The following is a 12970-nucleotide window of genomic DNA, read 5'->3' as shown; positions in this document are numbered from 1 at the left end:
TTATACTAATCTATGCTTCTTTAGCAAGCTAAGACGTAATTACGGTAATGCCAGACAGCACCAGTACGGGACTCTTAACCGGAGCTTAACCGGTAGTAGCTTTAAAAGGAAGGATCTGAAAGCAGTATATGCATATCTTATATAGGAACTGATGATTCTTTTTCCTCTGTGCAGGAGAAGCATCTGCCCTGCGAGACTATGCAGCCAACACCATGAATGAATTTTTGGGAATGTTCGGTTATGATGACCAGCAGGTAAGGGATGAGCTGACCAAGAAGATCAGCTTTGAGAAGCTCAAAGCCGCTACCTCAGACCCCTCATCCCTCAGCAGTGAGGAGGCCTCACGGCGTGCCCGCTTCTCCAAGTATGAAGAGTACATTCGCAAGCTAAAAGCCGGCGAGACTCTACCTTGGCCCATGCATGCTTCCCCACCCAAACCAGACGACCTCAACTCAAAACTGGCCCAAGACAAGACCTCCGGGTGCCTATCAGGGGCCGAGGCACAGATCTACCCCTCCAGCCTGGACCACAAACAGCCAGGAGGACCTCAGCTGGGCACTTCTCAGCCACCAAATCCCTCTCACAATCAGAACATGGCATCCCGAGCCTCAAAGTATGACTTCTTTATTCAGAAGCTGAAGATGGGTGAGAGTCTACAGCAGCAGAATGGTAATGCTTACAAGCGACCCTCCAAATACGACTTGGAGAATGTCAGGTTTCTGCACCTCTTCAAGCCTGGCGAGGGAAACCCTGACATGGGCGGTGCCATCGCCTTTAAGACTGGTAAAGTGGGCCGCCCTTCGAAGTATGACATCAGAACAATTCAGAAGCTAATGCCGGGAAATCCTGAGGCCTCACTGATGCCCAATGTCCTCGCTACAGCACCGGGGAACCCGGGAGCTCCTGGTGTCCCCACTGTAGGCGCAGCTGGGGCCAGCATTGCGCCAGGGATCACAATGGATCAGACTGGACACATAAGCTTCAATGCCTCTGACTACCTAAAGTCCAGCTTCTCCAAGACTGACTCCATCACCACGGGCACTGTGTCCTCTGTTAAGTAAGTCTGCTCAAACATCAACATATGAAACTAGAAAGTACAAACTAGAGTGCATAACCCCACCAAGGCTACACAATGCTTTTTTGTATTAATGCACGTTTAATTTGCATCTAAATACAAATAAAAATGGATAGTTAGCCTTGACAATACCTAAATCCTGTCTAGGGATCAAAGTTTTGTACAAGAAAGAAATGTGAGCAAAGCAAGGTACTTAATTCTGTCATGTAGCTATAGTACGACGCTTAAGAGAAATGCCATTAAATTTTAGCGGTTCAACATCTGTTCAATTTGTCAGATTTGGTGCAGATGCCATTCAGTTTGTATGTTAGGCAAGAATGCAGAGAAGGTACATGTTTGACTGGAGAAGTAGAGACATGGTGGCACTATTTGCACCAAAAGCTAATGACTTGCCTGAACTTCCTTTTTGGTAGATTATGAGATATCCAATTAAGAAACAGAATAACAAACAATCAGACAGACAAATGGTGCAGAAAACATGACCTCCTTGGTGGAGTTAACAATACGGTAACAAAATATACAGAACTTTGGAGGGCACGATGACTGCATGCATCGCATTGCCTCTCATCCTCTTTCTAATTGGTAATTGTGAGACTTGTGCTTATTGACAAACATATTGTCACAAACTGCATCAGCTATCTGCACCAAACAATGTATAGCTCAGTTAATAAGTCATATAACTTGTCATTAAAATTTAAGCTTAAAACTCACTGATGAATAACAAAGATTCCAAGTTCCAGTGGAACACCTTGGAGCTAATGTGAAGCTCACATACACTTAACTGCTACTCTGAGTCAGTTAGCCAAGCGCAAAGGTAATTGCTACCTCCACAGCAGCCAACAGGAATGTAGTGTGAAATAGCGCATAGCGCCCAATAGATCCGCGACATGATGAGTTGCGAAGGCACATGAAGTGTTTACTCGCTGTAGCACTCCATGGAGACTGATTTAGCACAGTCATCGCAAAGTGACTGACTTCTTTCGTTTGGCTAGGGTGTAACAACTCTCCCTTTAATTACTTTGGAGCCATGACTAACCTCCCGGCGAGTCACAGGGGCCGACTCTACACTGCCTGACGAGTGCACTTTAAAGGAAGCAAACGAGGGGTTTGGGGAGCTAGCCTACAGTCGTGTGCACTACCAGTAGGAAACAGCTCCCAGAGTCTGTTTGATTGGTTTTGACCTTGTCTCTAGTTAGTCCAGACCTATCAAAGACACTGTTCAAGAGCCCTCAGGCACCTCTCCCTCAGGCTTTGGCCTTTGTCAGGTTGGGGCTCAGTGGAGCTGCAAGCATGGCTAACTGACCCAGTCTGGTGCTTGTATACAGGCAAGAGAGGGGGGTGTTAGGGAGAATGTCTGGCAGTGCATCCTCCCCTCTGGGCCAGATTAACCTCAGGTCATCCCCCGTGTGGAGCTGCTCACATGGAGCTAAATGCCATCTCTGAAAGGGAGCGAGCAGAACCAATACTGTATTATGACTGTCATTCTACAGACAGCACAACTAGCAGCTTCACATCACAGGTGACCAAAAGCACACAGCGTTACTCAGCATGCCTCTGTACAGTGATATATTTCTCTTGATTTCCTTTTTTAAACAGAATCTGATTGATTTGAGACTGGTACCAAGTTGATCAGCTTGATCCATATGCATTTGAATCTGCAGTGTTGTCATACGTCTTTGTTTGAACAGACTCCAGACTGATTGGAGACAACTTGACATCACTATTAGAGTCAAGGCCCTTAGAGATTACCAGAAAAGACCTTTTCAGAGCTTTTCTTCCACATTCCCATTATCCCGTTTTGCATATGAGCACTCACCAAAATACCCCCATAAAAGATTAATGTCCCTTTGCTCCTGCATTTTGCCTTTCATTGGTTGGGAGACCATGCATCAAAGTGTGCGCCTTCCATCTCTGATTCATACGGCACACGAAAACGCTGTTATGCCACAAGAAAATGTATATTGATAGTCCAAAGTTTGGGAGCGGCTTGTAAGTAAATATTGTGTCAGTTTGTTTTTATTAACAACAGGCAGCCCAACCTCACCATTAATCCTGTCTCTTTTGTGTTTGCTGTTGCATTAGGAATGGCCTGCCACCAGATAAACCCGCCAGCGACGACATCAACCTCTACCAGAAATATATTGCCAGGTATGCAAATCCCTCAATGTGCTACACCAATGAAAAAATATAACCAAAACAGAGATGAACCCTTTTTTTATCCACTGACGGTGTGTTTTATTCAGTGATGTAACTGGATCGCAGACAACTATGAAAATGTTCAGTGCATAGTAAATTGATTAAGAAAAGACTCCAATTTATGTGCTGAGAGGAAGTAGAAGGATGAGGGGTAATGAACGAGAAGCGGTTTGATGGTAGCTTACTGTAACCGGTTGAATAAATGCTCATGGGGTGTATAGCACTAAAACATTGAAGAGAACATAATTCTGTACAACTCTCTACTGTTACACAGTACAGGATATGAGCCCAGGCCGGGTTCCTCTTGAATTCTGCGTTTATTGTTGAACACACAAGGAACTGACTGATCTAAAAAGTCAGACATTCACACCAATAGAGACAACAACATCAGGGGAGGGGAGGTATCTTGCGTTTCAATGGACACAGAACAATGTCCCCCATTCTGGATTCATTTTGAGCCGACACTAGAAAGGTGATTATCACTTGTTTGTTTATTCCATTTAAAAAGGGAGAAAAACAGCATTTGAAAAGCCAAAGTGGCTTTGGCGTTAATGATTACTTCTCCAAGCCATAACATGAAGGGCACAAATCAAAGCCTTGGCACTGACAGACACACACACATACACACACACATCCTCTTCTACATGCACACACATACACAAAACCCCTTCCTTGGACTGATTACATTTTGCAAGAAGATTTAATTAAGGAATTTTTAATGAGGCTTCTGCTGGCACTGCCAAGAACTGTTTTGATATTTGCGCTGCATAATGCATAAAATTTGTCTAAACATCTCGGCAGTTGATGCACGGGGAGGCTGCAGATAAGCCCAGATACAGTTTCAATTTCCGTGTTGGGGTTGGGAAAAAAAGAGAAAGGAAAGAAGAAGAGGGAGGAAAAAAATGGAAAAGGAGGGCTCATAAAAAGGGCAAATGTAGCACCGAGAGGGGAGGTAGAAGCGGGGGAGGGTCTTCTTTGGAGCTAGAGCTAATGAGTGCACGCTAATACTAAAAACCAGCTTTGTAAACGTGTTCATACTCAATCCCTGTGAAAAGAGGGAAAAAAGTTCTTCATCTCCTCACTGCACTACAGTTTGATGTTTTAAAGAGCTTCCCTTGTTGTGTTTAGTTGCAGTTTTCACTCTTTAAATGCTTTCATGCACCCACTATTGCCTCGGCACTTTGATCTGTGTATCTCTATTGTAACTGGAGATGCGCTGCAATCTCTGTATCGTGGCGATATTAATATTTAATCTGCTGCTGAATAGCAGCGGCCCATTAGGCCCCCTGACGCGGCAAGTGGGAATTGTCCAGAGGCAAAGTGATACAGCTGGGCAATGAGCAGAGGGGTGGGCCATAGTCTCAGGGGAACGGGGGGGGGGGGGCTCTGTGTGTTCATAAATGTACTTGTGTGTGCGTGTGTATGTATGTGAAAGAAGAGTATAGAGAACACTAATGGTTGGGACATATGTTGGCGTTATTGTGTGCACGCACGTAGTTTGACTTCTGGTTTTGTCTTTTCTAAAAGGGCCATCAAACCTTCCCAAGGCCCCCCTACTTCCATCACCATTTTCCAGACACACACACATATACTCACACAGCCAACTTAAAAAGAGTTGTGGATATGCCGTTCAATTAGCTTAATGAACTCAGCAAAGTGATCTGTAAATGCAGCTCTGGGATAATCCTAACAAGGAAAAAACTGAAAGAGAGATGGAAAAAATATTACTTAGCCCCCTTTTCCCCCTCTCCTCTGCACTAGCAGATGGAGCTCTTGGCAGCAGCAGTGCAAATGTTTATTTGTGTGTTTTCACTGGTAATTGGAGGATTTTAACAGTCATCATCGTCAGGCTTATAATCACCACCGTAAAAGTGGCTGTACTGTAGCAAGCAGCAACCTTTTTTTAACTAGCGCCAGACAAAACATCAATTTTTTGGGCTCCAGATAAGAGAGTGAAAGGGTTTTGGATGAAAAGAAGACACGGCTATCCCTCAGCTCAGGATACCTGACCCGTTTCCTCACAGAGTAAAGCTGTTGTTAACCTGAAAGAACTGTGCATTGATTAGGGTTTTCACAACGTTGAGAAATAAAGTAGTCACCAGGTTCCCGATCCGGTGGTGGGTGTGTGTGTATGCGTGTCGAGGGAAGGGGTTTCAGTGTAATAAGTGTCTCTTACGGCTGCTTTGGAAATAAATGAAGCTAATTTGGCTGAAATTGGTGTGACAGACGGGTAAATTGTTGCAGCAGTGTGGAAAGCAGAAGTCAGTTTGAAGGAGTGAGCTGTGTTACTTTGAAGGTGAGACGAGCATAATGCCTTTGAAAACTCCTTCACCTGTTTTTTTTTCTCTGCTATGTACCTGGTATTTCAAAAATGTTCTTCACCAATCATTCTTGATTTGCTGTTGATTATTTTTGAATCACACTGACATCTCTCTGAGCCGCTTTGTCATTCAGCTTTTTCATCCCTGCGACTGTTCTCTGTGCGATAAGCTCTGATGTGTTCCCAGGTTTTCAGCCAGTCTTTTATTCATTGCTCTGTGTGGCTGCTAAAATATGTGACTTATTTAAATGTGTCCTGTAACTTGGTTTTCAGGTTTTCTGGAAGTCAACACTGTGGACATGTGCACTGTGCCTACCAGTACAGGGAGCATTACCACTGCATGGACCCTGAGTGTAACTACCAGGTGAGCGTGAGTACTTAATCACTTTTTTGAGCATCACCCAAATACACATTTACAGTTTCTCCTGTATGCTGCACACTTTAGTATAGCTGCAGCGCATCACAGTTCACATCCTGACATAATGAGGAAAACAAGAAAAGGGTAATGTTTTCACGTGCTACCCCTTTGGTTAGAAGTAGTTAGCTCTTAAGTTGTTTTTCGTCATAACAAGATCAGCTTAGGTTACTTAAAGCTCAGCATCTCCTCTTTCTTAAGGACATAGGGGAAGTGGTGATCCTACAGTAGACAAACAGAATAATGTGTAATCTTTTCACTGGTGGTCACACCCAGTCAAAGTCTGCTTAGATGAAAAGTTTGTTAGCCTTCGGTCTGCAGAACAGGCTGTGGGTGTTCACATCCGTTCATTTTGCAGGCGTGTTACAGCCACAGTTGGTCTCTGACAGTTGGCCTTTCATCACAAGGGTTAATTGTAAATATGCTTGAAATATGGCTCTTTTTATCTATGTGCTCTTTCTTCCAAAGACATCTGCCATTGACTGGGGGCCTGCCTTTAATCCCCTTTCACGTTATTAATCTCGTCCTGGTCCCAGGAGTTGTCATGTATGGCACAGGAAGGGAAAAAACACAGAGCAGATCATAATACAGGCCTTGTGTTTGCTGTAGCATATGGCCTGAGAGAGTTAGACAAACACGGGAAGATTTGTCAAAGATGTCAAAAATGCACGCACAGCTAGAGCTGTGTGTGTATTCCTTCTTTTCTCAACAATTTTCTGAATTAAGCCATCTTCAGCTGTAATCTCCTTTGTCTGCTCATGATCAAGAGAGATTACCGCTCGATAAATATTGTTTATGTGGTGAAAAGCATCGCAGATCCAAGCTTTCATTTTCTGCATGATTCCCACTTCACAGTCTGATGGGACACATTCTTGGAGGAATACAAAGGAAAATCATTTCATGTCATTATTTAGACTGTTAGTTCAGGTTATCATGACAATTTCCACGGTCAGGTCCACATTTCTCTGTTGCTTTTGCGTTGCGTGGAAACACAGATATGCTTTGGATGCCAGCTCTCTGGGATGTCAATACCCAGAAAAAAACAAGCAGGCAGTGATGAGCAGCCCCTTTCGAAGCGATAACTCATGAAATGTTACATGACACACTCTCCTGGAATATTATCCCACTGCCAGCCTCTGGGCGATTGGCTGAGTCTTAACATTCTCCTTTCATGGGCTTGTACATGAGGGAGAGTGTGCATCTTGCCACACTAGTGGGAATCCTAAAATAAATGTAGCAAGTGGCTCCCAACCTTCATCACCACTCAACTGAAAATGAGATCTTTTTCCCAGTCAGCTCTCTCCATGGCCTATTTTGGACGGCTTGATGGATCGAATTTACCATGACCGCAGTTCAACTTATCTTCCGGTCATCATCAACCATTAGATACCAGAGAGCCCAAAGCCTACAACTGGGCTCAGCTTGTTTCAGGAAAATTATGCAAAAAGTGATGAATCCAAAGCATTCATCAATTAGATTAAAAATCCTAATGAAGTGTTTGCTCCTACAGGAGTCAAACATCTCAGAAATATGCAGTGGGAAACAGGCCAAGAGAAGGGAATGAACAGCTGTGTGAGATCTTAGCTTTTTACTTGTGTGCAAGTGGAACACATGACACAAAGCAATTACCCTACTTTGTACAGCAATTAGTTGCTTTTTAGAATAGTTCTTTCTGATGTTTTTCCCTCAACTGGAGATAAATATGGATTGAAGACAGAACTGTCTCATTGATTTGCACTTCTCCTGTTACAGTTTCTGTAACATCAGCTTAAGCCCAATTACAACAGATTTGGTTGCTGCACGTCTCTTTGGAGTCATTTTTTTTCTTTTTTGTTTTCCCTGCCTGACTCCTTAGTGTGGGAGGTATTCATTTATTTATTTATTTTGTAATTTTAGAAGGCGGGCCTCTTAGCATATTCACTCATTATTACAGGCGAAGCCTTCACCAAAAGCGAGTGTTAATGCTTTAATTAAAACTGGAATCATATCTCAGCGAATTGAAAGGGAAAACGTTTTTTGGTTGGCTTGTTTGTTTGTTTGTTTCTGTTGTCTTCTGTTTTCCCCTGTGCATGTCTGAGAAACCATCTGCATGGAACATAATTTTTCCAGAGCCAAAAACATCAGAACTGTGATCTTGCATGTCAATTGATTCATCTTAATTAAAAAAAAAAAAAAAACATTTTAGTGGAAGGGAAAAAATAATGTAGAGGCAGTGGGTGTATGGGGAACATACTTCATGTTCCGTGTGGAAGCGTCTCCTGTGCTCAGCCTTTGGTGCTGCATTTGGACAGGACACAACTTTCAGATATGCAAAGTAAATCAATAACCACAGAATGCGACATCTTTAAAGGCATCCTGGCCCTCTCCATTGCAGTGCGTACAGCCCTTACCAACTGCCAATTGGCTCCTGCATGTTGCAGCTGCTGCTTCCACAGAGATAAAGTGACTTGTTGCTGATTCTGTGACTGGTTTAAATAAACACCAACCTGTTGCCGTACATTTTTCCCCCTCCCCTTTTGCAGAGGTTTACGAGTAAGCAGGATGTAATCAGGCACTACAACATGCACAAGAAGAGGGACAACTCCCTGCAGCATGGCTTCATGCGCTTCAGCCCTCTGGACGACTGCAGTGTCTACTACCATGGCTGCCACCTCAATGGAAAAAGCACCCATTACCACTGCATGCAGGTACATTACACAGGCTCACACCTCCTCCTCCTCCTCCTCCTCCACCTACACACATACCCACATAACCCCACACACAGGTACAGTAGGCGTGCATGCACTCAAATGCACACACACGGAAATAGACAAATATCTGCAAATACGACCACATGTGCACAAGCCTTACATACAGTAGAAATAACCCACAACTTACTTATGCTGATAAAAAAAGTGAATTGTTGCAGAAAAATGCATTATTCATAGTACAATTTCTATTCCAGAGTCACATAACAAACGCGGTTGTCATTAAATCAGATCACACACAGTGCATATAGAGCCTAAAGCCTGGTTCTGTGTCCGTTATGAGCCTTAAAACATGTTTGCAGCACTGACATCATTTCAGGACAGTTTAAAACTGGACAAGGCGGGCAAAAAAGGAGTTGCCTGTATCCTATAAGACATATATGTCCTCAGGATGTTTGAGTCACACAGTTTACCTAAAGCTGTGAAACAGAGAGATAGTTGTACACTTTTTTCATTTACACCAAAGTGTCTTTAAACAGCAGTTTGGCGAAATGTGCTCTAAGGTAAATAAAAGAAAATTGAAAAAGGGGTGAATACACGTGAGGCTGCTTGTGCTTTCCCCACCTCTTCGCTCTCTCGCTCCTTAATTGGCATGGATAAAATTCAGTTAGGTGTTTATATAAACTACACATTTTTCATCTTTTAGTACCAAGCAGCCAGTTGAAGATTATTCCCCCTTCTGGATTTGTTTAATTTTTTACATCTGCTTATTTTCAATGTGTCATTGTGCTGAGAGCTTTCTCACCGGCAGGGCAGCAGCACAGAGGAGGATGGCTTGAGATATATTCTTTTTTAAACCCCTCTAACTGCGTAATTGTTATTAGGACATTTCAGCCCTTGTTTTAACAGTCCCTGAGAACCTGCAGATGTTGGCATCGTCTCTCTTGATTTAGGGGGAAAAAAAACAGAGTGGCATTTTTTTCATTGTTTGACTCAATATGGAGAAGTTGCCCGGTTTGTGCGGGTGAAAAGTGCCAGGGATGATATACAATTGCGGCTTTTAATTCAAACATTACCTGTTTTTTCCCCCTCTGTTGGCTCTGAGGGCTCCTGAGTACCAGAACATCTTAAACTAAAGACAGTCATCTTACTCCCATCTGCTTTTCTCTGCCCCCTCCACCTTTGAAATGTGTTCTCAGAGTTACTGTAAGTTTGTGGTGACTTTATTGTCATACTCCAAATATGAATTTCATTTTCTAAAATATAGCTTTGCCAGGAAGGTACTGTAGTTTTCCGCCACCTGCTGTGACCACTGCCTCTTTCACTTTTTTTTTCCTATTGTCACAATGACAAGTTTCCAATTCACAGGTTTTACTTGAAACTTGTGCTGCTCTAGTGTGCATTACCACAAATTAAATTGCGAACGTGAGAAAACAACCTTCTTCCACCCATTTCTAGGCCACTAGCATTTTCTTAACCACACTGAGCTCTTTCTCTACAGCTTGTACAGTATATCACATCTCTTTTAAGCCCTGCGTTTTAGAAGATGGCTTTTTTCAAGCCATTCTTGCAAACTGAAACCCCTCATGTCTGCTGTGGGCTCAGATCTTGTTTTCACTTGCCATGCTTTGTATCTGTGTTGCAGGTGGGCTGCAGCAAGGTGTACACCAGCACCTCAGATGTCATGACCCATGAGAACTTCCATAAAAAGAATGCCCAGCTGATCAACGATGGTTTCCAGAGATTTCGTGCCACTGAGGACTGTGGCACAGTCGGGTGTCAATTCTACGGGCAGAAGACTACACACTTCCACTGCAGGTGAATAGGCCTAACATGGTGGATGGTTCTCCATAGAGTTTCTAACATTTGCAAAATGCACATTAAGCATGTGAAAAACGTTCATAATTTATTTTTATGATCATTTTGAAATGAAGAGGCCCTTAATAGCAGTTTGTTTAAAAACAAATGCCAACAAATCAGGAATATTGGCACATTACTCAATAAATAAATGGTAGTAGTCTAATATCACAAGTGAAATCACAAGTAATGCATTCCCTGTTTCTCGGCCTGCACCATTATTATTTTTGAGCATCACAGAGTCACATTTAGAATGAAAAGTGTGGATCACGCTCTTATTTTGAATGGCATACACCACAGAACTATTATCAATAGATATAGAGAATCACTTGCTGCATTCATTGAACTCCATCTCTGGAATGTGTCCCTCTGGCAAAGGTTGCGGGTGGCAACGTGTCAATGAGGTGCTGCTGTTACTAAACCGCCTCAGTTATCATTTGTCTATTGTGAAGTATTTGAATGAGGTGGACCGTCTCCATGACTCTCAACCATGCTGAGCTACTGAGGTGGATTTGTAATAACAGCACCGTAGTGAATCATGTTTTCTCTTTATTTTCCATTTTTTCTTCAGGCGCCCAGGCTGCACATTCACCTTCAAGAACAAGTGTGACATTGAGAAGCACAAGAGCTACCACATTAAGGATGACGCCTATGCCAAAGATGGCTTTAAGAAGTTCTATAAGTACGAGGAGTGCAAGTACGAGGGCTGCGTGTACAGCAAAGCTACCAACCATTTCCACTGCATCCGCTCAGGCTGCGGCTTCACCTTTACCTCCACCAGCCAGATGACCTCCCACAAGCGCAAACACGAGCGCAGACACATCCGCTCCTCCGGTGTCATGGGCCTCTCTTCTGGCTTCCTGGCGCCAAAGGATGAGCCAGAGGAATCGAGCAACGATGACCTGATGGACTTCTCTGCCATTAGCAGCAAGAACTCCAGCCTGAGTGCCTCGCCCACGACCCAGCAGTCAACCACTGTACCGCACCTGTTGGTCACGCCCACCACCGCTGTCTCCTCCTCTTCCCCTACATCGGGCCACACCCTCAAATCTGCACCCTCGCTTGCCGGTGCGAGCCAGCGTATGACCAGCCTGCTGTCCCAGGCCTTGCCCAGCAACATGCCGGTGGCCCTTGCGCTCTCCAACAGTGCCCTGGCCACCTCCAACCCATTCTTCCCCCTCATGCCCAGGCTGCCTCTCCAACCACCCCCGCCAGCCGCCAGCCTGATATCAGCCGCATCTTCTGGGGCCCACTCCATGCCCACCGACTCACTGACCCAAGGTTGCTCCACAGCAGGGGCAGACGGAGCCATGGCGTCTACCCCAACCTCCTTCGCCACCTCCTCTATCATGGAGAAGATCTCAGCAAGCAAAGGTCTGATATCACCCATGATGGCCAGACTGGCAGCTGCTGCCCTGAAGCCCTCCAACAACCCAGACATAGGTCAGTCACTTCACAAGTAGTCATCTGCCATAAACTTTGGGGGTCAGACAGAACAAGCATTAATGCATTAATTAAAAAAATAACAGATTGACAGATTCATTTATAGCACAGACCGTGTGATATTTCCTTTAATTTACAAATTATAAGCCAGTTAATATATTTCAGGTTAACTGCGAAGGTTAGCTTCGGTTGTAACTATTTTGAGACAAAAGTATGTGACAAACAACAAACTATGAGCTATGTCATGTATACTAAAATCCACATCCCTTTTTCTGAATGCGGACTTCACTTGAGTACAGCCAGAGAACAGAGAGTGCACTCAGAGGTCATTTCTATCACTATCCCACAGTGGAGAGAAAGGCAGAAAAAAACTGCCACTTTTATGCTTAAAGGGACATACTGGAGGCATGGTTCTCTGCTCTGGGCTTGTTATTGTGTTGATCGTTTGTTAGATACCCACAATCCATTTGGAGATAAATGCGCTGACAGGGGAGAGTAGAGCCTGTAAAAGTCTCTTATGATGCTCAGAGTGGGGGCTCCTGGGGCTTGTGTCGAACATGTTTCCTCATCATTGGTCTCTTATCTATGTCTGCGCCCGTTCCAAGCAAATGGAGGTGGAATGAAATTAAGTTCAGAAATTGCAAGAACAAAAAAATGCTGGTTTTTTTTCTTTCTCCGTATCCTCTATGCAAACTGATAAAAAAAGAAAAAAACAGAAATCGCTCAGGCAGAAATGACTCAAAGCACCAGAGCTGAGAAAGACGCTTTTTTTTCACAGATACAAGAAGTCTGACACACTTGCATGCATCAGCAAAGACACACTTTTTGAATTTCTAGAAACCTTGTGTTCCCACAAAGACATGTCAATATCTATTTAGCATAAACACAATTCACATAAATTTTGGAGGTAATTGCCTTGTCTATGTTTATCATATTGCTCTAAACAAAGCTTCTGAAAATGAAAATGAAGTAAAAGC

At 43.7% G+C, this 12970-nt stretch overlaps 1 protein-coding gene across 5 annotated transcripts in view; it reads left to right on the top strand.

Annotated features, from left to right (window-relative positions):
• Positions 1-12970, top strand: part of casz1 (castor zinc finger 1) — a 74641-nt gene that overhangs the window by 48909 nt on the left and 12762 nt on the right. For 3 of the 5 annotated variants that reach the window (XM_070839307.1, XM_070839309.1, XM_070839306.1), the window contains exons 3-8: positions 175-1057; positions 3158-3223; positions 5865-5961; positions 8529-8693; positions 10339-10511; positions 11122-11993. In XM_070839307.1, the coding sequence (XP_070695408.1) occupies positions 175-1057; positions 3158-3223; positions 5865-5961; positions 8529-8693; positions 10339-10511; positions 11122-11993 (2256 nt within the window). The remainder of the gene's footprint in view (positions 1-174; positions 1058-3157; positions 3224-5864; positions 5962-8528; positions 8694-10338; positions 10512-11121; positions 11994-12970) is intronic. The other 2 variants (XM_070839308.1, XM_070839310.1) reach the window with 2 other exon arrangements.

This window comes from Pempheris klunzingeri, chromosome 11 (genome assembly GCF_042242105.1).
Source record: "Pempheris klunzingeri isolate RE-2024b chromosome 11, fPemKlu1.hap1, whole genome shotgun sequence".
Lineage (NCBI taxonomy): Eukaryota > Metazoa > Chordata > Actinopteri > Acropomatiformes > Pempheridae > Pempheris > Pempheris klunzingeri.
This window is presented reverse-complemented; position numbering and strand designations above follow the sequence as displayed.